The 27,448-nt window shown below is 53.0% G+C and overlaps 1 protein-coding gene across 1 annotated transcript in view; it reads right to left on the bottom strand.

Annotated features, from left to right (window-relative positions):
* Wnt3 (Wnt family member 3) overlaps positions 1-26,906 on the bottom strand; it is a 43,166-nt gene extending 16,260 nt beyond the window's left edge. The window contains exon 1 of the mRNA XM_050120379.1: positions 26,649-26,906. Within this exon, the coding sequence (XP_049976336.1) occupies positions 26,649-26,728 (80 nt within the window). The 5' untranslated portion in view covers positions 26,729-26,906. The remainder of the gene's footprint in view (positions 1-26,648) is intronic.
* Between the last annotated feature and the right edge of the window lie 542 nt (positions 26,907-27,448).

The following is a 27,448-nucleotide window of genomic DNA, read 5'->3' on the forward strand; positions in this document are numbered from 1 at the left end:
GGGGGGAGGTGAGAGGAAAAGGGAGGAACCCAGCCTAGGCTGGGTTTCCAGTTTGCCTGAGTCTGGGTCGTCAGACTGGGCCCAGGGAGGAGAAGCAAATGGAGGGCCTGCTTCCAGCAGCTGGGCTCAAGTCCTTCCCTGGTAAACACATTCACTCAGCACCTCTTACTGAATGATGACTGTGAACCTGGCGGAGCTCCAGGTGCGAGGAACACAGAGATGAATGAAGCCCCGTGGAGGAGCACCCAGGCCAGGAGGCATCTATCAACAGACCGACAAGCCCTCTTCAAGCTCCTACCAGCTCAGGGCACTATGAATGCCACACATGGGCAGGAGGTGGTCTTTGGACCCTTGTCATTTACACCCCCCCCCATCATCTTTGCCCTAGAGCAGGGTGAGATCGCTGAGTCTTCCAGAATGGGACCAGGAGGCCCCCACTGCTGTGATCAGGAACAGCTAAGCACCTGGTAACTAGATCCGGGTTCTCTTAAGCACCTGGAGCAGAGAGTGGCCTCCGAACAGCTGGCATACCCGGGTGACCATTTTATCTTTCACTTGAAGTCTTGGGCTTTTTCAGAGGAACAGATGAGGGGAGAGAGGCTGGCAAGGGGCCCCACCTGCCAAGTTTTATGCCACCCTAGGTAGGCTGGCAGAGCTTGAAGCATCCTAAGCTGGACTTTGGTCTGTTGACCTATCTGTCACATGTGCAGTGGGACAAGGGCAGCACACGAGATCAAAAGCCGGCGGAGCAGCTGGGAGGCTGGTGTGACAGTTGGCACACATTGTCAACGCCAGAGGCCTCAATGCCACTAGGCTCAGGTGCGCCGGAGAGGTTAGCCGGGGCTGTGGCAGGGGATGGACTTGCTGGCTATCTCAAGACAAGGGCTTCAGGGACAGGGAGAAGGTTATGAATGAGGACAAAAAAGTACCTGGGGGAGTTGGGCCAGCTGGAAGCCTCATGTTGGGGCTGCTGATACCATATGGTAACCCAGGCAAGGAGGCGCAACACTGGCCAGGCCCAAAACCTATGGGACCATCGGTTATGTCCTTGGCTTCTGGCTCATGGTCCTTAGAGAGGCACATAGCCTGCACGCGTGGGCAGCCATCACATGGTTCCTTCCTCTACTGTCCCTTATCTAGATGAGAGCTCTGCTTCCCCAAGCCTTTACACCTCAGCCAGGTGGAGCCATCACCCAACCTCCTCCTGTGGAGACTCCCTTCTGGATTTACACTCAGCCTGATCTTCTCCACCCAGTGAGAGCTGCCTGGGGACCAGCATCCCCGTCTGTTTCTCAGGCTGGCTCAGCTCAACTCTGGGTCTTTGGGCTTTGCTAGTCTTTCCCATGTCACCAAGACCACCATGAGCATGGCAGGAGACAAAAGGCAGAGCCTCTCGGAGAATATGAAGGAAGGGGGATTCCAGGCTGGCAGCCCACATCAGGGGGTGAAACCCGCAGGCGTGAAGAAAGAAAACTAACGTCAAAGTCATTCCTTTTGGAGGGAAGTAGCTGAGAAGGGCGGGGTGGCCTTCGTCTTCTTGCCCTCTCCCTGAGCTTCCCATGGAACTCAGCAACAAAACGTACTGGCTCTGCTGGCGAAGCGACTGCCTACATTATGGGTAACTCCAACTCATCTTCTCTCCCTGCTTCTAGAAGCTCCTTTTGGGGCCAAGCGGAGCCCTTCAAGGAAGCAGTGTACTTGAAGGAAGACCCCAAAGAATCTTGATGCTGGGCAGCCATGGAACAAAGAAAACAATGTGGGAAGAAGTGTACAGCCAAGGGGTCACTCTTGAACCACTATCGGAGGGAAGGGGTAGCAATTCTTCCTCCATCCGAGGACCCTTTCGCCCAAGACAGCCCAGCCTGATTGGAATGTAGCAAAGTCTACTCTGCCACAGCGGGCCTGGCCTGCAGGCCCTGATCTGATAAGGTGTGACAAGGCCGCCTGAAAAATGTTGAAACCTGTGAAATGTTGAAACCTGTTTTTTGAGGTGTTGTGAGCCAGCCCCCCTTCCCCCATTTCACAGGTAGGTGGAGTAGATCACAGCGGAGAAGGGGGAGGGCACAGAAGGACTGTCCCTCCTGGCTAAATTGGGGGGTTGGAGGAGTACAGGGCAGGCTGGTAGGCCCTGAAGAGGAGGGAAGAGTGTTGGTAGGTGAGTGACGAGAAGGAGGGATCCGGAGAACTGGAGGGGAAAAGGTGGAAGACGAGAAAGAAAGGGAGACAAGGGTTCTGGCAGCCAGCGCTTGCTCTGCAGCCTGGCCCAGCTCACCTTCTCTAGACTTACCAGGGGAAAGACTCAACCCAGGACACCCAAGGATGGAAGGGCCAGGCCCCCAAGAAGGTCTCTCTGAGAAGTGCCAGCTGTCTCAGGGACATGGCTTCCAGAAGCTTAGGTCAAGAACGAGTCATTTCCTACCAAGCAGTTCCCAAGTGAATCCCACGAGCTTCCTTTTCCCACCCGCACTGAGCAGGTCAAGTCCTTGCCTTTGGAAACCATGGTCTGGCCTCTAGCCTCAGACACCGCAGTTAGGCCTTGTTTCACAGAAAAGACAACCATGGATCAAAGGCTTGCTTGGGTCACATCATCCCTGCCTGGCAGTTGTAACGACTCTCCTAGTTCCCTCAAGATGCATTTAGTCTTTCTAGGGGGGGAGATGCTGAGCATCCCTGAAACCCTGGCAAGGGCAGGGATCTCTGGGTGCAAGGCTGATAGACAATAAAGTCTTGTAGGATAAAAGTTTCTGCCTTCAAAGTGTCCCTTGATGGCCTCTGGCTGGTTGGAGGAGAGTATGTGGGACATAAGAAACTCTAGACATCCATTGGAAGCCTTCTGTAAATGGTCATCACATAGCCAGCTAGTACATTAAAGTATCGAGTCATGAAATATCAAAGCTCGGTGGGACTGTTAACTTCATTTTCCTGGGGGAAACTGAGGTCCCCCCAAAGTGATGTGACTCATCCAATGTTCTTCACTGGTTCAGAGTGGTGAGGGAGGACGGTCTAGGCCTTCCGACCTCCAGCCAGAGCTCCATTGCCCTGATACGACACAGAACCTCTCACAAGCCTCACAGGGCATAGTGGGTGGGGCTCCGTGTGTCACTAGCTTATTTCCTGCCTTGTATGTATAAAATGGGGTCTCCACCCTATGCAGAAGAGGTATCCTGCAGCTGACCAAGTGTGAAGAGTTCCTGGGTAGGAATTCTAAAAAACAAGAGTGGAGAGAGGCTGGGAGCAGTATCAAAGAGACAGCCTGTATGCTAGGCCTGAGAGCCCAGGTTGATTGCTACCCCTTTCTCTCTGGGCTCTGCTGTCTGTTTCTCTACCCATCGGCCTGCCAATCAGAACTATGAACATTCCCTAAGCCCGGTTTGCTTCATTGGCACCTTTGACCCTTTTACCACTTCCTCCTTGCTGACCCTCTAAGTGAGGGCTACAGATGGCAGGGACAGTCTCCCACTAGCAGATGGGTGCCTGACAGGGTCTGGTTAATTGTTCTAAGAAACGAAGGCGTCCAGTTCTTGGGTCTTAAACTGTTCTGGGTTCTCATGTAGCTTCCCCTTCAAGCCAAGTTTTGGTAAAAGAGAAAACGGCCTGCCTAGCCATTCCTTTCCCTTTGAGCTCCTATTCACTCCTCAAGATCTGAGATTAAAATCCCTCTTGCTGTCTCCAGTTTAAATTGTTCCTTCTGGTCATCTCTTCAGCTCCTCAGGGAAGACATGGCCTTGAACAACCTCCACTGAGCCGTCTACCGAGTCTGTTTCTCTACTAAATAGTGGCGCTCTTCAGAGGACAAATTGTCTCAGTCTCTGGAAACTATGGAGTGGAGAGTTTGACTTTGCAGCGGGCACAGGAGCCCTGGAAGTGCCTCCTCGGACTAGACCCAGTGGCTCCCACTGGCTTCCCCAGTCACCCGCACCCCTCCCACCCCAAGATCACGCAGGTTACCACCATGGCAAGCTGAGGGCAGAGGTCGTCCTGCTGGTTCTCTGGGCTCTTTCCATAGCTGCTGCACAGCCTGTGAAATCCTTATCTGAGTCTTCGAACACAGAAAGCTGAGCCCACTCAAGATCATCTCTCTGGGGGCTCCACGAGGGCCACAGGCCTACTGTATATCTCTATTTCAGAGGCAGTTACTGGGCCAGCCCTGTGCTAGACACTGAGAGCATATAGATGTCCGTGAGTATAGTTACAATCTTAGAAGAACTACCCACTCCCAGAGCAACCTAGAGCTACTGACTGGGACCTAGGTTCCTCCCTGCCCATTTCAAATGCAGACATCAGCTACTGCTGGAACCGAGCCTTGAGAGATCACCTTTCTCCACACCTCCATATCATGCTCTTTGGAGGACCAAGGATGATCACTGCCCAGGTTCAGGAAGGCAGGTGAGATACTGAAGCAGCCGGCTTACCAGGGGCAGATCTGCAAACCCCAGACACATGGACTCCAGCACTAACCCGCTGGACCAGCCCATTTAGGAAGGAGACTAGGAAAGCCCATTAAACACCTCCAGAGAAGCTGGACAGCAGGATGGCCGGAGATGGAGCAATGCCGGGTACACAACCGTCTCTATAAAATTCACCAGAAAAGACATTTGACCTAAGAGGTAACCTTCAGTTGTCAGGAAAATGAGAGCCAGGAACAAGCTATATATGGCGCTACAGAGGCAAGCAGACTGAGAATTAAGTCACGTGATGAGGGACTATAGGCCACGCCTCTCCGAAGAGCCAGTGCCATTTTGAAAAGTGTGTTGGGCATAAGAAGAAATATTTTTAGGTTGAATGAAGGCAAGAGACAACAAATGTCTTGAGTCTTAGGGCAAAGGCGGCAGGGGAGCAGAAGCCCAAATCACCGGGAATCCTTATCTTTGTTAAGCAGCGTGAAATCTTGAGGTCCGGGCCAACCTCACGTATCCGAATCTCAGAGTTGGTGAGAGATTGTTTTTTGCAATTGTTCAGCAAAATCAACCATGCATGTATGAACCATTAAAAATGGCTGCTCTAGGAAGCATGTAGATGCTTGCTCCTTGTATTATTTTTTCATTGTGTAGCCCTGGCTGGCCTGGGACTCGCTATGACCCTCCTGGCTCGCAAACCCGAATTGAGCTACATCATCTGCCTCCTTCCAACTTTTCTGGTTCGCTTTCCCCCATGCGTCGTGGTGTTGAGCGCCAGGCCTTTGTAGCCCTCATTAACACTTTTCATAATAAAACTTTGATTAACAATAGAAACTCCCAACTCATTTGTGGGGACTTCTAGATGGAATCTGCGCAAGGCTGGAACCACGATGGCCCAGTTGTTGGGGGCACCACCAAGTCGGGGTCCTGAAATCGACACTGACACCGGCACTGGAGGCACCGGCACCGGCGCGGGCACCAGCGGGCAGCGGCAGCAGGTGCGCAGGCTGCAGCCAGGGGCGGGTGGGGATAGGGGCGGGAGCCTCGCCACACCCGGCGCTCAGGGCTACGTTCCCGCTCCGTGCCTTTCAAGGTGGGTATTTCCACCGCATTCCCAGGAGGTCTTCCTTGCGCCTCGTCCCCCACAGCGCCAAGGATCCGCAGGTGAAGGCAGCCTGGTCGGCACCTGGACTTTCCCCGCCCTGCTTCTGGAGGCTGCGCGCAAGTTCAAAGCGTTGCCTGCTCCTCCCTCCCGGACCCATTCCCGGGAGCGAGCCTCAACACCTTCCTTTGCACCCCCTGTCCCACACCCACACCATCACATTTACCAATCCGGGCTCCTGCCTCCAATTGCTCCACGGAACCTGGCCTTTCCTCTCTGGGTTTGTGAGTCCCCTCTCACGCTCCAAACTGCTGGCCGACCCAAGCAGGACCCCATTAGGTATTCCAGCACTCAGAGGAGGGCCACTGGGTCTCAATAGTGGCTACATGGGAAATTCACAGTAATGATATCTGCTAAACCTCGTATCCATAGTATGCGAGGGGTCTGGGTGCCCAGTGGGTCCTCCCTGCATTTCAAGGAGACTGGGGTCACACACGAGGCTCCGCTGCTGGGCACTATCTGCCCTGCCCTGCCCCGCCCCATGCCACACATCCTTTCCTGGTACCCAGAGTGGGCCTGCCTTTCTTTGCCAAGCCCTGGTGTTGTCCTCATCCTAGCGCTCCAGGTTTCTCAAGCCTCCATCTTGACAGCCTCAGCAGCCAAACTGTTTTTTTGATCAGCAGCGCCGAGTGAAAAGTGTTTGGACATGTCCCTCATCTACATAGACCAGGTATAAATCACAGGCGCCTCTGAGCTTGAAGTTTAAGAGCCTTGCTCCTAACCCCGTGCTAGTTAACATCTATTGGAAAAGGAAGGTCCCAATGAAAAATACTTTGAAAAGGAACCTTGTCTCGGGCACTGCTAGGGACCCAACCCCTGCCCATACCACATTCCTCCTTGTGTCTGTCTGTCTTCCTGCTATTTTTCCCGATTCCTCCACCCAGATTTCTGAGCCTTGCAGTGGGGGTTTACATGCCAATGAGTACAGAAACTCAGACGTGCTGGGGGTCCACAAACAGTCCTGGGGATCAGGTCTCAAGACTTGCCTCCTCCAGGGATCCACATGTGTGAGTTCTTTCACACAGCCCAGGAGGGAAGGGATGCCTCTGCAGCCTGAGTCCACCCGGGTCACCCATTTCCTCTCAGTGTGGCCAGCCTTGTCACTCCAGAAGGCCGCAACCATTCCTGCCTCCACAGTTTCGTGTTTTATTGTGTTTCTTCTGGAGGAGAACAGGCTTTGTGCACAAAAGACCTCTCTCTCTCTCTCTCTCTCTCTCTCTCTCTCTCTCTCTCTCTCTCTCTCTCTCTCTCTCTCNNNNCTCTCTCTCTCTCTCTCTCTCTCTCTCTCTCTCTCTCTCTCTCTCTCTCGCTCTCTCTCTCTCTCTGTCTCTCTCTCTCTCTCTCTCTCTCTCTCTTATACACACATACATATTTAAATCAAGTAACTCTAATTACACATTTCTTTTTAGTACTAGGGATTAAACCCAAGGCTTCACACTGCTAGGCAAGTCCTTAATTGCTGAGCTATGCATATTATATTATAATATATAACATATATGCATAAAATATATTATAACCTTTTATAATATAGATACGAATATATAGATAGAGATAGCCTTGCTAAGTTCTAGAGGCTGCCTTGAGCTCCCTTTTTTTTAACCACCTTCGGTGAGACAGGGTGTCACTATACAGTCTTAGCTGATCTAAAACTCACAATGTAGACCAGGCTGGCCTGGAACTCACAGAGAATCACTTGCCTCTGCCTCTTCAGTGATGGTATTAAAGGCATATGTTCCACCTTGAACTTCGTTTTCCTGCCTCAGCCTCTTGAACAGGAGGGTTTATAGGCCTGCACCATTAAACTTGGACAAATTATCGATTTTTCTACAAAAGTGTTGTTTGTTCAGCTTGAGGGCAGACAGATAGCAACAAAGAAGACCAATGGCTAAAGATCCCTTAGGAGTCACTCTGGCCCTGAGTGGCCACAGACAGGAGGAGCCCACAAACCAGGGGGAGATGAGGTAATGAGGGCCTCTTTGTGGAAACAACTATAAATGAAATAAAGGGGAGTGATTTTACAGGAACATACTCAGTGGTGAATAAGATAATGCGGGGTGCACTCATCTGGGGAGACAGTAGTTAATAAGACCATGAGGAAATCGTTTCCTGAGCTCTGGTGGAAGGGAGTGAGGGAACCCGCTTCCAGGACACTCAAAATGGTTATTATTATTCGTAAAGGACAGCATTTATTGAGCGCTGACTCTGTGCCAGGTACCACGTAAGGCACTTGACATGAAATACATCCTTTAATTTGCCAAAGAACCCAATGACGTTATTATCTCCATCTGACAGGCGATGACGCGGGTATAGAGGCGCGGAGACATGTCTGGGGCCGCGCAGCTGGTGATAGTGGTACTGGGGTTGCTAAGAAAGCAAGAAGAGACATTTATTGGGACAAGGTCTCTACAGTGTGTCAAAGGAGAACTGAGGCACGCAAGGCCTCAGGGTGAGCACTGGACCCACACTGGGGCCTCTGCCTACTGATATTTCTTCTCTTGACTGTTGATACGGATCTTATAGCTTTAACATTTGTGTTATTTGTATCAAAGCAGGACCATGTCCCAGGCATCCTCAGGAGACAAGAGACTCCTCCTACCCTGTCCCAGAATCAGAGGGGTAAAACACACGGTTCAAGTAACCACAGAAAATTCCAGGTTAGCAGGCCTCTTCCAAGATACCAAACCTAGAAGACGTGGGTTCTCAGATGAGCTGGACACCTTTGAGACTTCAAAGCTCTTTCCCAGAACCCCCCTAATCCGGATGTGTTCTTTCCAAAGTCCCAAGGGGTTCAGGCTGCTGTTGCTGCTCCAGTGAGAAAGCAGAGGCTCAGTAGGAAGCACAGGGCCTGAAATGGTTGGATCTCTCCTCCTAGACTGATGCCAGTTTGTCTGACAGTCTAGGTCCATCCTCTGGTAATAATTCATTCCAGCAGAGCACATTTGTTCTGCACCTGGCGTGTCCCACACTAATCCAATGCTGTCACGATCCCTCACCTGGAAGACTGTGTTCACTAATGGGGCTATTCACACAGGGGCTGGAGGACGGTAGCAAGGACACAGCCAGCTTCCAGGCAGAACTGAGGAGACCCAGAGAAGGGGATCACAGGACAGGATGGGACGGATAACCCAAAGGGGGTTGGCATATTGTATTATACTACCTTGAGGTAGGGTCTCACTGGGCATGTCCACCATGCTGCCCTCTGATAAATGGCAATGACCCTGCACTAGCCCCCTAGAGCTGGGATTATAGGTATGTGCCCCCACACCTGGCACTGTTGTCGCTTTAAAAAAATTTTTTTGTTCTTTCCAACCAAGTGCCACCCTTGATGTGCAGTACATACAGTGGGTGCAGAATAAATGTGCATAGCCAGAATCTGGTATCACCAGCGAGTGGGACCCGGACCAGGAGGCAAGAACGGGGTGCACTATGCAGATTTTTCTGCTCTCAGAAGAAAGGAACCTCAGACACAGAGATGCAAGCAGAACACCAACTCACAGGGGCAAGGGTAAACGGAGGCAGGGGCCGATGGCCAGCCGTTGAGTTCACATCCCACAGGCAACCTCTGATAAAGTATCTCTTGAGGCTGAGGAGTCAGTACTGAGCAGGGCCCTTCCGTATCTCTGGGAAATTCAGACTGCCCTTCGTTACCACAGTTACCGCGTATCACTGAGGAGAGGATGAAAACCCACGACTTTCACCCACTTCCCACTCCTCACACCAGTCAAGCTCGGCAGACCAGAAAGAGGTCTAGGAATTGCTTTGAATGCCTTCCTTAGCAGGCCACAAAGATCTCAGTCTTTCTCCGCCAGATTCTCTGGCTCTGTCAGCTCAATGGCATCTTTGGGCCACCTGCTAGGCACTCTCATCTTCCTGTCCCCACCCTCCAGACCACTTTGTGTCCTGCCCTACCTTGCTGAGGGGGCTATCGCTTGTCACTGAAGCCCCGGGCTTTCACTGCTCCTCAGTGAGCAGCCCTGGAGTCCGCATGTCACCCCAGTCTGCCTGCAACGCCCCCATGCTCACTCTGTTGGGTGGCCAGGAAAAAGACGGGTCTAGAATGAAGGCTCTGCCGCTTGTGGGATCCCCATTCTAAGCGGGGAATGACGAAGTCTGACAAATTTCCCTGAGCTCGAGGCCAAGTCAGGGATCCTGTGGTGTGTCCCTCAGAGGTGAGAAGTGGGCCCCTAACATCCTCAGGCCTTGCTGCCTCAAGCTTCTAACTCTGGGTGAAAGTGGCCCTGGCATTCTGTGTACAGACATCTCCCAGCACACATAGCAGGAGGTTGAGGACGATGGCACTAAGTCATGATCTAGAGCTCTCTATTCTAGGACACCGCTACAGCACAGGGCGCTCAATCCACACCGTTTCAAAGAGATCTCTGTTTCAATGTACTTAGCTTCCCGGGTCTGCTGTGAAGGCACTAGCCAGTCTCTGGCCTCCCCACTTCCTGCTTGCTTGCCTATGTGTTCTCTCCCTCCAACATCCCCCCCCCCCCACACACACACAGATACACATCGCTACGAAAACCCAACCAGGTGCTGTTATGGGCTCCAGTTTGTTGGGATGAATAAAGGATCAAAGCAACAAAAAACCCAGAAGTGTCATGCATGGTGGCCCACAGTTTATAATCCCCGCATCTGGGAGGCTGGAGCAGGAGAGTCATTATAAATGCAAGGGCAGTCTCACCTACATAGTGAGTTCCAGGCCAGCCAGAGCTACATAGTGAGACCCTGTCTCAAAGCAAACAAACAAACAGAGGGTCTGGGGTTGTAGCTCGTTTGGCAGAACTCTTGTCTCATATACACAAAGCCCCGAGTTCCGTCTCTGCCATCACATACACTGAGTGTGGTCCTGTAATCTCAGAACTTGGAGATAGAGGCAGGAAGGTTAGAAGTTTATCCTCCACCCAACAGTGAGTCCCAGGCCAGCCCAGGCTATGCGAGAGCCTGTCTCAATGTAAACAAACCAACAACTAGAGCTCCCAAGCAAACAAAAAAGTCAGGGTGGTAGGGCATGACTGTAATTCCAGTACTTGGGAGGCAGAGTCAGAGAGTCTTCCTAGCTTTGAAGCTAGCCTGGTCTACCTATTGAGTTTCAGGCCAGTCAGAGCTACAAAGTGAGACCCCATCTCACTGATATAAAACAAAACCCTGCTCGCTTGCGTAGTCAGTGGAGTAATTGTGGGTGGGAGGAAGAGGAGGAGCTGTCCAGTCTCCAAGCAGAGGCAGAGACTGGCAGCTAAAGGACACCTCTGGTCTGGCTCCAGAGCCTACAGTCACAGTGCCCACCAGTCCCTGGGAAGGATAAACAGGAGCCCTCCCCTGCCCGCATTCACCCAGTGGCCAGAGAGTAAGCAGCCGCTCTTGAGAAGCAGAGGGGCGTATGGAACGGAGCCTCTGCCCTGCAAGGGCTCCAGGCCTCCCTGTGAAACAGATGCCTCAGAACCAGTGACAGGAGGCCTAATTTGAGTGATTCATTCCACGTGGGTGTTGGAGGAAGGCTTTGCAGAACTACTGTAGGCAGGGTTGGGCCCTGGCCAAACAGCCTCAAGTGTCCCTAGCTTCTGACTCCTCCCAGGACTAGAGACGCAGCTGGACCACAGAGCAGTGGGCCGATTGCTGCTGCTTCATTCACTGCTCACGCTCGTGGCCATTCATTCATCTCAAGCCCCTCTGGGATAGAGACACTGGACCAAATTCACTCACTTCATGCAGGATGGCCCCCCCCCCAAAAAAAAGCCTCCCAGTTGGGAGAATAAGAACACGAAAACAAACCGACAGTTGAAAGGGGCAGGAGGATTTTTCTAGGACTGAAATTTCCAAAACGAGTAACACTTGATATCTAAGAAAGAAAAGGCTCCGGGGCTATCCACTCTGGGGAAAGGACTAGACAAATGAGAACAAGGGTCACCTCTGCAGGTCGCCTGGTGCCACTGGGATTCCAACGGACAAGGGTAACGTCTAAATTTATTTGACCCGAGAAGCCTTTCCCAGCAGGACCGTGCAGGACTGGTGTGACAGGACGCACTTTGAGACTTAGTGCTGCGACCCAAATATTGCTCAGAAGACTTGAGGGTGCGGGAGTGGGGCAAAGAAGCCAAGCTGGGAAGAGACCTGGGGTAAGGGAGACTCTGAGGCTGGAACTTGAAAAAGTTCTGGAAGGTCCCAGGCAAAAAGACGAAGGACAAGAAAAAGATGGAATCGTTGTTTTCAGGAAATAGCTGAACGTCAGGAAGATTTGCTAGCCACACCTCCCACAGCCTACAGTGCTGCTTCTAGGGTCTTCAGAGAGCTTTCCCCCGAGCACACAGAAAGACGTGTGTCCGTGGGAGAAAGTGAGAAGACATAGTGTCTCCTCCACAACCGTGAACATGAAGGATATACAGACTCAGCAGCAGTGCGGAACTTAGAAACAAAACAGAAAGAACAAAGAGAGACGTGCTGGTTCACACCTTTAATCCTAGCTCCTGGGAGGTAGAGCCAGGTAGATCTCTGTGAGTTCAGGGCTAGCCTGGCCTACTTAGTAAATTCCAGGCTAGCCAAGACTATACCATCAGACTCTGTCGCAAAAAAAAAGAAGAGAAAATCACAGAAGGATCACACACGAATCCATTCTTACCTGGAGATACCTTTAAGCTGCTACTGCTGTCTGAGACAGGGTTTCTCTGTGTAGCCCTGGCTGTCCTGGAACTTGAACTCAGAGATTCACCTTCCTCTGCCTCCCCAGTGCTGGGATTAATGGTGTGCGCCACCACACTCAGCTGGCTTTTTAACCTTACTCATGGAATCAATGTGTAGGGGCTGGGAGGAAGTTTTGCAAGCTTGAAGATCTGAGTTCAGTCCCCAGCAGCCATATCGGCAGCTAAATGTGGAGGTAACCCCAGCAAGGGGATGAATTGACAGGACTCCTTGGACAGTTCAGCCGAATTAGCGACAGACTACCCGCCCTCCCCTCTCTCAAGAAGGGCAAAATTCAGGATGTGGTCACATCTGGAGGGAGAGGGTGATGGGGTGGGGAGGGAGAAGTCTGTGGGACAGATGAAGAAGTTCTGGTTCTTCAGGGTGTGGGGAAGTTCAGGTTTTCGTCTTGTTATGACATCCCATATATTATGTGTTTGCTGTGTGTGTGTGTGAAGGACTATATAATAAAGAGAATATTCGTTCTCAGCAGTTCTCAGCAGAGCAGCTGGTGTCTGAGTAGGACACATATCAGGTAGTTGGTCACACTAGCAGCACATCATCTCCTCTGGTCCGTGGGCCTCCAAGTAGCTCAGCAAGGCCCTCGTCCCTAACAGGCGGATGTGCACAACCACCCAGACTCCCAGGAGTCACAGCCAGGCTTATTCAGCACACTTGGCAGGACTGAAATGACCGGTGCCTCAGCCGTATTAAACCTGCACAGACCAGCCCAGGAGCCCCAGTAAAACTCCCCGAAGCCACATCTGACTTGCCCACCCCTTCCCAGGAGCCAGGGGCTGAGCAGGCCACCGGGACACAGGGTCAGGCCAGTGTCCTCACTGAATCAGTAGCATCCTGCTCTGAACCACTCCCACTCTGGTTCTTAAATAAGGTGATAATTGGGACACACCATCACAGGGCATGGCTTTCCCCAGCGTGGCCCTTTCTCCAGAGCAGGATGACCCGCATTCTTTCCTGGCTCTGAGCACTTGGACGGCCCTCGCTGTACTGGAATGACCTGCACACCAGCCATGATCAGTCACTGTCAGCTCAGCCCCTGTGTAGCGGGGAATTCACAACTTCCCTGACGTCACACTGCCCCCACCCCGTTTTACATAGAAGAAATGGAGACTCAGAAATTTTCAAGTAACCCTTCCCCCTCAAAAAAAGTCTGGGAGCCACCAAGTGACAGGTCTGAGACGTGCCATGTTCCCTGACAGCTCCTCTTCATAGGCAGCAAGGGGTGTGTATCCATGGAAGGCACAGGCTACAAGCTCAAAACTGGGCCCTGATGAGATTGTGGGGGACGGAGATGCTGCCCAGTGTGTGGGAAGCAGCCAAGCCCCGTCAGAGCTTCTGTGGAGAATGACTGTGCTCCCCAGCTGTGCTCCGCATCCCTCAGGTTGTGATATGAGGCTCACTTGCGTGACAAAGACACAGAACAGAACCTACGTCCTCAGGAGCCGAGTCCTTCTTTAAGAGAATATGGATGCCCACAAGACATGACTTAGAAGCCAAGAAACAGACGACAAGTGTCTGTGGATCTTCCTGAGGAGGAGGACATCGGGGGGAGGAGGAAACACACCTAGAGCAGAAAGGCTGAGCCTCTGTCCAGCAGGGCACCCTCAGCACTGTCCCTTCAACTTAGGACCTGTCCTCAAGATGCCTTGTGTTCTCTGCTGTCTGGCGGGGGTGGGGAGGGATGATGAAGACCCGGTCCTACAGAGACTGCAGGAGGGAGGGACAGGTGCTGGTGGAGGGCTTCGGTGAGGACCGGTACCAGCCTCATTTTGCAGGGTGGACAGGAGTCCTCCCAACCTCCCCAGGAGAAGGTAGGGGATGCACAGAGGCACAGCGAGGTGACGCATCGCAAGAACAACAAAACGTACAGCGAGATTAATGATGGCAAATGGGAGGATTACTCACTGTGTAGACGCCAGACCCTGTCTGTCTCATATGTTACAGCCTTTAATCCTCACGATCCCCGTTTCACAGAGGGAAAAGTTGAGGCTCAGAGAAAATGAGGTCACCCGGCTACCTAGACAGAAGCCCAGGACTGTCCCCAGGAGCCAGGTTCTAATCGTCGCAAGTGAAAGGAGGCTGGAAGGGAAGCAGGCGGTCAGGAGAGCCAGGCAGGAGAGCAAGGCAGGAGAGCCAGGCAGGGTCAGTGTCAGTAGTCAGCTGTGTTACCTGGTGATGTCACCGTCCTTCTGATCACACCATCGAAAACCACAAAGCTGGCTAAGCACCAGGGAAGGTCATTTGAGACTGAGAGTGTCAAGAGGAGAGCCAAGATTAGCAAAGAGGGGCCTGAAGGGGAAAGGGAACCCAGCTGGGACAGTCCCCAGGACTGCTGCTGAACAAGAGACTCACATGCTAAGATGAGCCCCTGCTGTAGTGCTGGAAAGAGGGCAAAGCCCTCTCCCAGATTCTGTGCTGGCAGAACCTAGATAGACGGACTTTCCCATCCAGCTTCCTCAGCCTCGCCACAGTGTGTGGGGTGGGACTACTGAATGATTAGTACCACAGACTGAAAACCTTTACCTCGGGTTAACAAATGTTTGCACTTTACTGAGCCCACTGACCTGAACTCACAGGAGCCGTGTGTGTGTGTGTGTGTGTGTGTGTGTGTGTGTGTTATACCAATGCTAATTTTTTTAAAACGATACTAGCCTGTTACCTGGGAAAAATGCCAGAAAGGTTTATTTCTCCAAGGAGTTCATTCTAGAAAATGGTGGCACGGACAGAAAGAGGCCCTGGCCTCCGCTGGGCTCATCCTTCTATCATCCCATGCTGGACACCTGGCCAAACCTCCAGGTAGCCACAGTCCCTGCAAAGAGCCTGCCTGACCTCTTTTTGGGCCATCAGCAGTGTGGCTCACCCCTGTAGGAAAAACTTCCAGAGCTCAGAAGGAGGATCAAGGTCATCTGGGAAAGGGTCCCCAGACTCTGGGATACCTGGAGACTGAGCAGGGTGGGTGTGGACCCTGAGGCTGTGAGCACTGGGACTCCAGTCTCCTGGCCCAATAGAGACGACCATAATTGTCAGACGTTAGAGCAGACCCCTCTGCCTCAAGGACCAGGGCAGCACAGCTCCTCACTTGGGCTGAAGGCAGTTCTATGAATCACAGGACTAGTGAAGGACTCTGGGAAAGTCCTGAAGAACAAGTGGTTCAAGGCAGGCAACCTAAGGGACTGTTCTGGAGAAAGGAGACTCCGGGACTAGTGCATCCATGCCTCAAATGCAAACTGAGGACTTTCAGTGATGCTCATGCGTCTGGGCTTAGATTAAGTCTGCAGATAGACCTCTAGGGAGCTTCCTGGTATTTGGGGCAGAGGGTAGTACCACTGAGGGGCTAGGAACCCTGGAGGGCCTGGCTTCCAGCAGTCAGCACTGTAAAGAGAGCTGGGATCTACTGGTTGAGCAGCCTTGGGCGCTGAAGTGTGGTTCTCTCGGGGCCTCAGTTTGTCACCTGTGGAATGGGAGAGAGAGAGAGTACATGCATCTAAGACTGGCCTGTGCGTGGGGCTGAGGGTGGGCCACCCAGAAGGTTGGGTTGACTGCTTGCTGGTTCTTAAATCCTGCTCCCCAGCTGCTCACTTTCTAGAGACAGGGGCACTGTTTTAGCTTCAAGGACATGCCAGAGTCATGGCTATCCTTGGAAGGATCCAGAATCTCTCACTGATGTGGAGGGCCACCCAGGGTGGATTTGGACGTTCTCTTTGCCGAAGACAAGGGACTGAGTGGGGTGGTCCCTAAGGCGCCAACCAAGGGTAGGAGTTGAGAGGTAAGCTGAAGCCTTGTCGGGTGGCGGGCAGGTTACCCTCCCCTCCCTTATCCCAAAGTTCTCTTCTACTTCTGCCTTCATCTGTTAGGTTTTGATTTTTGTTTATTTGGTTTTTGAGACAGGGCCTCTCTTGTCCCTGGATATTCTGAAACTTGCCATGTAGACCAGGCTGGTCTTGAATTTATAGAAATCTGCCTATTTTGGCTTTCTGAGTGTCGGGGTCAGAGGTATCACAGTGCCCGGCTCTCCTCCTCTTCTGGATGAGGTTCCCATGGCAGAACAGCAGTGATGTGGGTCATCCAAGGCCTAGCCAGGCTGTCCACCCAGGGCTTGGCTAACAGGGAAGATGGGCTGAGGGGAGGCCACCCTGTGCTATCCTAAGACCATCTTCTCTGCTAGCTCCCATTCTCCTGCCAGCCTGAACCTCTTACAGTGACTTCTGGAATAACAGCAACTGGTCTGGGGCAAGGGGAAGGGCTACTTGGGTACTTGTATGTGCCACCTGGTATCAAGAGCACCAGTTAGCTTCCAAGGTGAGGGAGGTGGGACAAAACAGCTGTGTTGGGGACCAAGCAAAGGGAAGGCACAGCCATTGAAGAGTTCCCAACTTGGGGCATAGTTAAATTGGTAGAGCTCTTGCCTAGCACACATGATCAACACCAAATAAAACCAGGCATGGTGGTGCGAGCTAGTCCGAGGACTGGGGGGGGGGGCGGCGGCTGGAAACTCAAGGATGAGAAGTCCAAGATCATCTGTGGCTACAATGTTGGAGGTTTTGTCTTGGAAGAAAAAGAAACAGAATCCCAGGAAGTAGGATGTGACATTCAAGTTTAGACTAAAGCGTATCGTGGTGGCATCCCTGCAAGCAGTGTCCCTGAAGACACGGTCTCTGCAGACTGGGAGTAGCAGACTATAGACATCAAGTACACTCTCTTCAACCCCAAAGTGTTTGCTCAGAGCTGTTTCTCTGAAACAGCGACTTTTCTCCCCACCCACCATTTCCTCCGTTCTTTCTTTTATAGAGACAGGATCTCACTGTATAGCCCAAGCTGGTTTCAAATTTATAATCCTCCTGTCTCAGCCTCTGGAGCACAGAGATTACAGGCATACTACCACCATGCCAACAAAGTGTATTTTGCTGCCTGGCGATAGTGTGTTCCTATCATCCCAGCACTTGGGAGGCAGAAGCAGGTGGATCTCTAAGTTCAAGGCCAGCCTGGTCTACAGAGCGAGTTTCAGAACAGGCAGGGCCAACACACAGAGAAACCCTGTCTCAAAAAACCAAAAAAAAAATGTATTTTGCTTTTTCATTTTTGTGTGCCTTGCCTCTTTTCAGAAAGAATTCAGCACAGCTGGCAGCCAGCATCCCATCTGAAGAAAAAAATATGTATGGAGCATCAGTAGCCACTACACAGAGAGCAAGCACGGAGGATTCTAGATGCACTAGGCATGGGGTCTGCCTGTGAGGAGTTCAGAATACAAAATGTTTCTGGGTAAATAACAGAATGCAGCCCAAAGAGCTGGACCTGGCAAAGAAGGGGGCAAACACGCCCGTTCAAGGTCAGCACAGATGTAAGCATCCGGCTTCCTAATGGCCGGGACATAAAGGAAACATGCTTTGGAAGAAAGGGGAAAGCATTCTAGTTTCTCGGCAGCAAAGAATGCCGGAGGTTTAGCTGCGAAAGTCAAGTGAAAAACCCACAGCTCTGAGACATTCACTCAGGGCGAGGACATGGGCTTGGATTCCGAGGCTGGGGAGGTACGATGGCTTATCTAAGACCCGAGTTCAATCTTCCAAACCCATGAAAAAAAGTTGGGCGTGGTGGTGTGCCTGTAATCCCGCTGGGGAGGCAGAAGCAGGAAGATCCCTGGGCTCACTAGTCAGCCCACCTAGCCTAAGGTCCCAGTGAGAGACTGTTTCAAACCCCAGAGTGCCTGAAGAGCCACACAAGGTTGTACCCTGACCTCACGCTCCAATGCACACATGAACATACCCCCCCCCCATCTTCATACATAGCTTCTCCCTGCCCACACACAAAGACACAATTCCTTCTGGCCCCCGCAGGGTGAAGATTAGATGCCAAGGAAAGGGAGCCAGGAGGGTGGTGGCACAGGCAGTATGCAGGAACCGTGGTGGTCATTGTCTGTCTTACAGTTAAGAAAACAGAGGACCAACAATTGACCAAGATTAGCCCTTCTGGGTCCAAGGGCCACAAAACGGTCACATGCTACACTGTACCATCCCAGCTTGGGGACAGTCTGACCACCTCCAGGGGCAGGCGCCTGTTCCCAGTAAGAGTTCCTCAGCTCCTCAGAGTGGGATCCACACGCACTAAGTCATGGCTCGCAAGTTGAAAGTCGAGGGAGATCTGGCCTCAGAATGGTCTTTTGGAGAGCAAACCATTACGCGAATAAACAGTTTCTCATCGGAACTAGGGAGTCCTCTTGCAAACCTAAGTGAGGCAGGAGAAAGGGCATGTGCTCCAACCCTCCTCCTGCCATGCGTGGCCTATGGGACGTTCCTGCCCATCTTTAAGCTCGGGAGAATATCTTTTAGATCCCATAGGTCTGTGTAGACCACCACACAGCATGCAGTACCCAAGGACACCTGCCCCCTAGGCCTTACCAAGTTCAGATGCCCAGCAAGAGCTGGGTGAACCTGGAGGAAGAACACATAAATAGAAAAACTCTGCAATCCGGGCTGAGAAAGAACAACACAGCCCAAGAGTATGGACATGGTGGAGACACCCCAGCATCTAGAATAGTGGCGACAGCCCAGGAAAAGGTCCCGCTGTCTTAGGAGACACCGACGGCCCTCAGGCCCTCTACAGTTCAGGGCTGCCAGCTGTGTGGCCTGAGCCAGGCGGGACCCGTGATGAGCAGAGCAGAAATAACCCCTGGCCAACCTGGAGACAGAGTGGTCCTGCCTTCCCCAGCTCAGAGGAAGAGGAAGAAGCCAGTGAATAAGCAAAGGGGCTCATGTTTTTACTCGATGTTGGGTTTGAGGAGGGAGTTTGAGAGGGGTTCCGAAAGGCTGGCTGTATAGGTATAGGCCAAAACAAACAAAGGGGCTCTAGACGGGAAGTGGGGAGCCATGGGAGGCTTTAGAGGAGCAGAGTGACACCCTCAGAAAGCCACATTATAAAGTGTGGAGAGGTCGGCATGCTGGTTCACATGGTCACAAACCCCCATTTGCATTCATAACAGGCGCTGGAAGATTGGTTTTCTCTGCCGATCCAGCTGGCTCCGACAGATAAGTGGGACTCTGCGCCCAGGGGCAGGTTTGGCAGAAAGGCCCTCCCAGCAGACCTGGGCATGGGGTCCTGTTGCTCCCATCCCCCTTGCCAGCGCAGGGACACACATTCTCCTCCAGCCTCTCCAACAGCTCGTGGAATGAAGACGGGCTACTGTGGGCTTTCTTGGCGTTCCTTGGGGGTGTTTGGATTTCCTGATGCCCTCCTATCCCTCTCCTCCACCTAGACCTTCTACCCCAGTTCTCAGTGGGGATTAGGTCTATGGGCTGAGTGAGCCTCCAGAGCTGAAACTGGGGCATGTCTGCTGTCACTCAGTCTTAAACCCAAACAAGGGTTCTGCTCCCACAGATTCTACTCAGAGACTAGGGGTTCACTGTAGCTACTCTTGCATCTCGCCTGGGTAGGGGGTGGAGCCCCTGGTCATCTTTCTAGCAACGGTAGCTGCTGACTCTGGAAAGACTGGTAATTCTGAGCTCTTAGCAGCTCCACAGGCCGGGAAGTTGTGTTAATGCCCATTTGGCAGATGAGAAAACTGAGGTCTGGAAAGGTTGGCAACTCAGCCAGCACCTCGCGGCTGCTCGAGTGTAAAGTTTATAGTCTGTACCTTGCCCTGGAATCTGTTCCTAGTCTCCCACCAGACACAGACGGTTCAAATATCTGCTGACCCCGTGCACAGCGCATCACTCTGGGAGAGTCCCCTGACCCCCTACCTGGAGACCGCCTCTCAGTCTGACTCCTCTTGTCCCCAAGCACAGCACACTTTCGGGACCCCATCATTCCCTTAGACGTGTGAGTGTGCCTGACATTGCTGGAATTCACTCCACAGACATTAATGAGGCCATTTTGAGAAGGCTTGCCTCAGGGGAAAGCAGAGAGCTGTCTGCTGTCCCCATCCTGACCCCTGCCAACTCTTGCCAGCTGTACTAACCAAGCTCAAATAGGCGGACCGGTGCTGCAGGCCTTAGCACCCCTACCCCTGCCTGCCCCATACCTTCCTTGGCCCCTGGACCAGAAACAAAGTACCTGGGACTGAGGTAGAGACTGTTAGAGTCACCATGCTGGCCAGCACGGGCAGACAGACGCTTGTCGCCAGGAAGCCAGGTGAGCTCCGGGGTTCCCAGAAAAGTTAGTTTAAGGGAGGACTAGTGGGGTTCCTCCCTTCTACTACAAGGCTGATCCTACCAGAAAAACCTCTGGGCTCCTAAGGCAGTAATCACACTTCCAAGCAACACATTGTCTACCACAAAAACTTAGGCGTCAGCCTCTGAACACCAGGCCTGGCCTCTTGCCCCCATGGGCCACCAGAACCCAAGCCCCGGGGACAACTTGAAGGTCTTCACAGGCAACCATAGGACTGGACACTAAGGGGAAGTGGAGAGCTGCTACATGGAGAAGATTCTAGAAGTCTTCAGCCCAGGTGGCTTAGCTATTCTCCCACAGATGCAGGGTGGGGACCCAGGGATCCTTCCCAGCATCCCACTCTTCTAGTCAGTCTGTCCTGGGGGAGTTACCAGGGGCTCTGTCCTTCTTCCCCACATTCCCCTCCTCTCAGTGGCCTAGCATTCAGGACAGTGGAGTCACTCTCTAAGGAGTGTTTGGAGCTAGGACATCACAGGTACCAGGCCCGGAGGGGATGAGGTAGAAGTCTCTGCCCTACTGTCCCCCACATACCTCCACCCCCCGAAGAATGTAATTAGGAAGCAGGCTTCTGCCAGGAGCCAAGCTTTCTGCCTTCTGTCTATAAACCACCCTCTGAGTCATCCCCCAACTCCAGAAGCAACTTCATCTCGTGGGGCTGCTCCAACAGCCAGTGCCCCGAGCCTACCCCTCCCTACCAGGCCATGTGCTCTATGTCCTAGCTGGAAATGACAGTGGCTTCAAAGCTTGGGAGACTGTGGGGTGTCAGGAGGATTAGCACCTCTGTCTACCTTACTCTTCCTTCCCTGGGAGCAAAAGGCTAAACTTCCTCTACTTTTGATGAAAGTTACAAGTCTGTGGGCTCTAATGCCAAGCATTGTAGGACAAGGAGAAGTAAGGGCCACGCGGACCAACCTGGGAAGGTTTCTTGGAAGAGTCAAGTCTGGACTCGGGACCAGAGAGAGGGTCAAACATCGAACTGTACTTCCTGTCTTTGGGCAGCATTCTAGGAGCTTGCATTCGCTCCCCAATGTGCACAAGTTAGAAGCTATAACTCTGTTTATTTTTCATATGGGGAAACCGAGTCTGGAAGAGGTCGTTGTGCCTTGGCTACTCAGATAACATGAAAAAATACAGGTATGTGAGCCAGAAGCCTGCAGATGGGAAGAAAGTGCTGAGGAGAGGTTTAGAAGGACATCAAGAAGGCTTGGCAGTAGTGGGACAGGGGCTTGGGGTTTAGGGCAGGTATACCAAGCTAAGGCGATAAAGGGGTGCACTAGGTCCCAAGCGTCTGCTGTGGGGTCCCCATTATATGCCTGGGACACTGAGAAGGACAGAGCTTCACTCCAGGTCACACAGCCTCGTGGTAAACTTAGAACTTGGACATGAGTCTCTCTACTCCCAGCCTGAACAATTTCCAGCACCCAGTGCGAATATATAGAAACAGAATAGATAGCCAGACAGTGGCAGTGGTGGCACAGGCCTTTAATCCCAGCACTCAGGAGGCAGGCAGATCTCTGAGTTCAAGGCCAGCCTGGTCTACAGATCGAGTTCTAGGACAGCCAGGGCTACACAGAGAAACTCTGTTTTGATCTCACTCCCCACAAAAGGAAAAAAAAATATGTAGGGGCCTAGCCTTCTAGGTAGGTAGAGGTAGGGAAGGCCCTTCTCTTCGGCAGCTTTGGTCGGAGGCTGCTGGATTTAGCTCTGATTCCGCAGCTAGCTGCATCCTCCAGCAGACTGAGTTCTTGGACCAGTCTGTTCCTTAGGGATTCTTACCTGGGACACCACCTGCCCTGCTGTCTGCCTCATGCCTCTTTAATCGGATGGAGCAGGAGCCCAGAAGTGAGAGAATGCGGGCCCTGGAGAGCTCTAGTTGAGTTTAGGGCCTGGCAGCCGCTCAGCAGGTACCAGCTTTATAATGGTCTAGACTCCCAGTCACCTCTTCTGCCTTCAGGATTCATTACAGGATGGACAGCCAGGATCCCCAGACCTCAGAATCTCCTGGATGGTGGAGCAGGTCACACCAAGCTGTCAATTAGACACTTGGAAATTTGGGGGGACTTTCCCCTGACAGCTGTGTCTCCCCCCCACCCCCACTTGCCTTCATTCCTATATATTCCAGTAGGTTATTCCCAAGGACACAGCTCCTGGTAATAGAGCATCTTTGGACCTGTTTCCTTTTTTGTTTGTTTGTTTACTTAACAATCAATATCTGATGCTGTCAGAAGGACACAAACAGATCTACCACCAACTGAGCTCCCTTTGGAGCTGGAGGTCCCAGCCACAATAGGGGTGGGCTGGGCAGGAGGGCCATGAACTCATTTCCAGGGGGCCCCGCATTCATTTCCCCCAGACGAATCCCCCAAGGCAAGATCTTCTTTGCAAGGGCGACCACCCTGCTGAAGCTTGGCCATCCGAGCTGGTATCTCCCATCTGTCTGTCTGTGGGATCAACAGCCTCCAGCCAGCTCAGCTCCTCACCAGCCTTAGCCCCAGCCAGCTGTAATACCTGCCTGTTACAAGTGTTAACACCTGGCCTGGGGCCTTCCTCCCCCGCAGTCTCCAGGTGCCTCCCTGGGCCCAGCCTACTGACCCCCACCGGGGTTTGACTGAACACGTTCCCAAGCCTCTGAACGCCAGGCTGTTGGGTGGGTGTTGAGCAGGGGAGAGGCAGCAGGATGTGACACATGGAGAAACTGAGGCAGGGCTTACGATAGGTGCTTGGGCAGAGGATGGGCCCCGGAGTGGTAGAATAAGAGCCCAGGTAGCCTAACAGGCTTGGAGGCCTCAGCAAAACATCTTCCCTTAAACTGCAAGTTTGGGTGGGCAGGTGACCCTGGGTAAAATGTGAGAAAAGTGGCCTAGAATAAGGGAGGGGGTCAACGGTCCTTAGTCACACAGTGAGATGAGCCACCCAGCCAACCAAACCCCTTTTATCAGGCATCTCCTGTGGAGCACAGATGACACAGGCAAGGCCCTCGGAAGATCGGTTTTTCCAGAGAAAGGATAGATTTCTCTACCTGTAGCTAACTAGTACTGACGGGGAGAGTTCTACAAATCAGGCTCGCGGCCACTTCTCCTGGCCCAGTGCAGCCACTGCCTAGCTCGGAGAGTCTGGAGCACAGGGCTTCCTTCTAGAGTGAGAGGCCTCTCAGAGCCCCTTCCTCATCTGTAGTTTGTTGGTCTTAGGGCCTAAGCAAGGAAGAACAGAGATAGGTTACTGGGGATTTGGGAGGGGGGGATCTTCCTTGAGGTGATGTGGACCGAAATCCCAGCTAAGCTATTTCTCCTGTAAACCCCTCCTGGGGAATGTGTGTGCTGGGTGGGCCAAGGAGGGCAGGCAGTGATGGACTCACAGGCTAAAAGGACTGGAATCTGCCTGCCTGGGGGCAGAGGGGGAATCAAGAATTCGAGGGCTACCATTCTCCAATTCCAGCCCTAAGAAGGTGATTCATGCCCCACCCCAGCTCTAAGGCCGAAAGGAAACCACAAAAGAAGGAGGGTCAGTGGCCGTAGTCTTCAAGCGGACGGGCACGCTGGTGCCAAGGAAGGCCCTGCCCCCACTCCAGCTGGGAGCCCAGGTCAATTGTGTCTGCAACTACCTTCTAAGACATCCACTTCCTGCCTGTCCTTCCCCTCAGGGCCATGGATGTCCAAGCACCCTATCTCAGGTGTCCCTCACGCCCACAAGTCAGGTGTCAGCAAACATGACCACAGACACATAGCCACTGGCACAAAACTATGCTACTGGCACTAGGAGACAAGATCAGAAGCAGGCCTAGACACAGCCCTCCTCCAGGTATCGGTACAAGGCTCGCTCTCATACTTCCAACCACGAGCAGATCATGCCCCAAACACCGATAGCATGCACAAAGACATTTGCGGAACCTCCCCCCTTATACCGTCAAGAAGGCATGCTCAAGTGTGCAGGGCCTTACACAGACACATGCACAAACAACTCACAGATCCAAACACACATATTCTCACGTCCAGTATCACAAGCAGAAGCCAGGCGGTCCCCTTCACACAAGCAAAGAAACTTCCAGACTTCTGTCTCACATCACAGAACCAACCACTTGCTGATACCTGTATGCAGTAGGCCACGGATCTCCTAGGCACAGGCCACAAGATTTCACATGCACAGTTGCCTGGGTCTCAGGCATTACCAGCTCTCACCCAGAGAGACACACTGGTGCACAGACATACTTCTCAGGGTCATAGACCCAGAACACACTGCACCATATACACAGAGGCAACCACAGGCACCGACAAACCACCAGTCTCTAAAATCTCCTCTCCTCCTCCTCCTTCTTCTTCTTCTTCTTCTCTCTCTCTCTCTCTCTCTCTCTCTCTCTCTCTCTCTCTCTCTCGCTCAGACAAAGCAGCCACCTGATCCCCCTCGACCCCCAAACAGGCCATGTGTGTAGCATTATGTTAGGGCCTGTCTCTCAGCCTTCTAGGTTTTCCTGGTATCACTTTTTGTTGGTTGGGGACCTTATCTAGACATTCCTGGACACCATCACACACAAACCCTACTGCTACCATCATCTAACCCCCTGGTACTGCCCCAGGAAGTGCTCTCTTCCAGTTCACAGGACTAGGAAGCCCACTCTCCTCATTCATATCATCTCGAGTGCTCCAAGCATCTCTTCCTCTGCTCCCAGAGAAGGTAGAGCATTGCCTCGGCTGAGGGATAGGAAAAGAGTCAGGAGGCACCTGGCAGAACCCCACCCTGGAATCCCTGGCTGCCCTCAGCTTGCACAGGCTCTGTGTACACCACATGGAAGGCCTCAGACCAGCCCAAGCCCACAGGGAGAAAAGCCTGTCTATCCTTGGGGTATCTGCCTCAGGGGCAACTCTTGGTCCCTCTAAATAGACCCTTGGCCAGGTCATGGCTTAGCTCCCAGATATCCCTAAAGCAGCTGGAAGATTTGGGGTGTGGCCCGGCATCTGGTAGGCTCTGAGCCTCACGTTGCTGGCTTGCAGGTAGCAGGAAGGAGGGGGCATTCAAGTAGCACTTCACCTCCTCTCTAACTTGCACCCCAGGGGCCAGTCTCCATTTTACTCACAGGTCCCAAATTCCTCCTCACCTCCCCCCCCCCCCAGGCCGCCTGCCGCTGTCCAGGAGGGGAGGTTTCTTTTATTAAAGTTTTCCGGAATGCAGGGGGCTGGAGACTGGGAGACCTGGGGTATAATTTAGAAAACTGGTTTTAGAGCCTTCCCCTATAGGACCTGCAGAGGGGGAGCAGCACTGGAGCTGGGAGAACAGGGGTGCCCTTGGAGCCGGGGGGGGGGGCTCGCAAAAGGCTGTTTATCTTCCAGTCAGTCCCCTCACACACCCGGTGAACCCCGAAGTATGCCGCCTGCTTTCCCAGCCTTATTTACTATAAAATGCCTTTTGTATCCGTATTTCTCAGGGACAGAATTCCCCTTTCCCTCTTCCTTTCTCCTCCCTTCTCCGTCTCCCAAATGCAACGAATTTGACATGGAGAACTGGGTTTTCGCTCAAAGAACAACACAAACCTCTCCCTCCAAAACAAGTAGATTTTCAGGGAGCCCCCCAACCCTCTTTTCTCCGGGCTGGACAAGCAAAGAACGGATCCACCCGGACCAGCAATGGCATCTAGGACCAGCAAATTCCACATTCACTTCGGAGGCTCAAAATCAATCTAGAGCAGAGTGGGGGAAATCTGGTGAAATGCCCCCCAAGTCCCCTTTTAGGATCCCCAAAGCCCTTAGGGTCTGAAATATGAAGGCAAACGCGAGCATTGTGGAAGCAATCTTTTGACCGAGACACGGAGGAGGTAGGGTGGCGAAGAAGGACAGGGTAATTCTGCCCATGTATAGACCCTAAAATGGAAAAGAGGAGCGGCCGGGCCCCAGGGACAGCACAGAAATCCAAATGTAAGCGAACGAAGGGTCTCCGGCCCCCCAAAATCAGAATAGGAGAGGGTGAAGACTGAGAACGAGAGACTTTCAGGGGTAGGGAGAGCCCTCCCGCCTCTGCGGCGGGTAGCAGGGAAAATGGTGATTATCCGAGAAGCCAGGAGTTGGATTCGGTAGGAAACACCAACAGAAAATCCAGGAGGGGTGGACGGCTGGGGGGCTGGAGGGAAGCAAGGAGAAAGGAGCCCTAGGCCTGCCGCTGCCCAGACCCGGCCAGCGCCCCCCCACCGTTCCCGGGCGCGGCCGAGAGATCGGGGCCGCAAGCAGACGGAAGGCAAGTCTTACCACCAAATTGGGTAGCCGGCGAGGACCCTGGTGCCACTGAGCAGGAGGCCGAGTAGCAGTCCGAGCAGGTGGGGCTCCATTAGAAGCAGCGCCGAGGAGGAAGTTTGCCGGCGATCATGAAGAGGGGGAGCGACGCCCCCAATAGTTGGAACAAAGTCCACTTGAGGTTGGAAATGACTTTCGGGCTTGTCAGAAGCGCACCTCCACCCGCAGCCGCCCCCCTCCGGAGCCCAGCGCGGAGCAGCCGGGTTTGAGGATGTCAGCGAGCAGCCAATCAGCGCCCGCGGCCTAAGGTAAGAGATGAGTCTGTAGTTCAGCCTGTCAATCACGCGCCCCTCCCTCCCGGCCCACAACTCCGGCTCTGGGAAGGGCATCTCCCGGCAAACTTGGGCAAAGCCTGCGCCCCGGGCGCACGGAGGCCTCGGGAGGACCCGGCACGATGGATTCTCTGCCGGCCCGAGACGCTCCCTTCCCAGACCACGCGAGTCAGGTTTAGGGAGCTAGGGCTTTGACCCGGCGTTCACGTGGTGAAGTGGTCGGTTTGGGCATTGATGGGTGGCTCGCTTTTCTGTCGGTGGAACTGTGATCCCTTGGGACGGGGCCCATAAGGAATCAAGAATAGAAAGCAAGGGGTTGTTTGCAGATCGCGCGACTGGGATCAGGGGCTCGAGAAATACAACCCCTCCCAGTCTCCCGCCTTCCCGAGCCGGCGAGCTGGCGACCCTGCCAGCCGGTCGCAGGTCTCTTCCAGGGTATCCAAGGGGCGCACAGGAGAGTCCGCGGAGGCTCGAAGGTCTGCC

This window comes from Alexandromys fortis, unplaced genomic scaffold (genome assembly GCF_014885135.2).
Source record: "Alexandromys fortis isolate MF-2015 unplaced genomic scaffold, M_Fortis_MF-2015_v1.1 scaffold_174, whole genome shotgun sequence".
Classification (NCBI taxonomy): domain Eukaryota; kingdom Metazoa; phylum Chordata; class Mammalia; order Rodentia; family Cricetidae; genus Alexandromys; species Alexandromys fortis.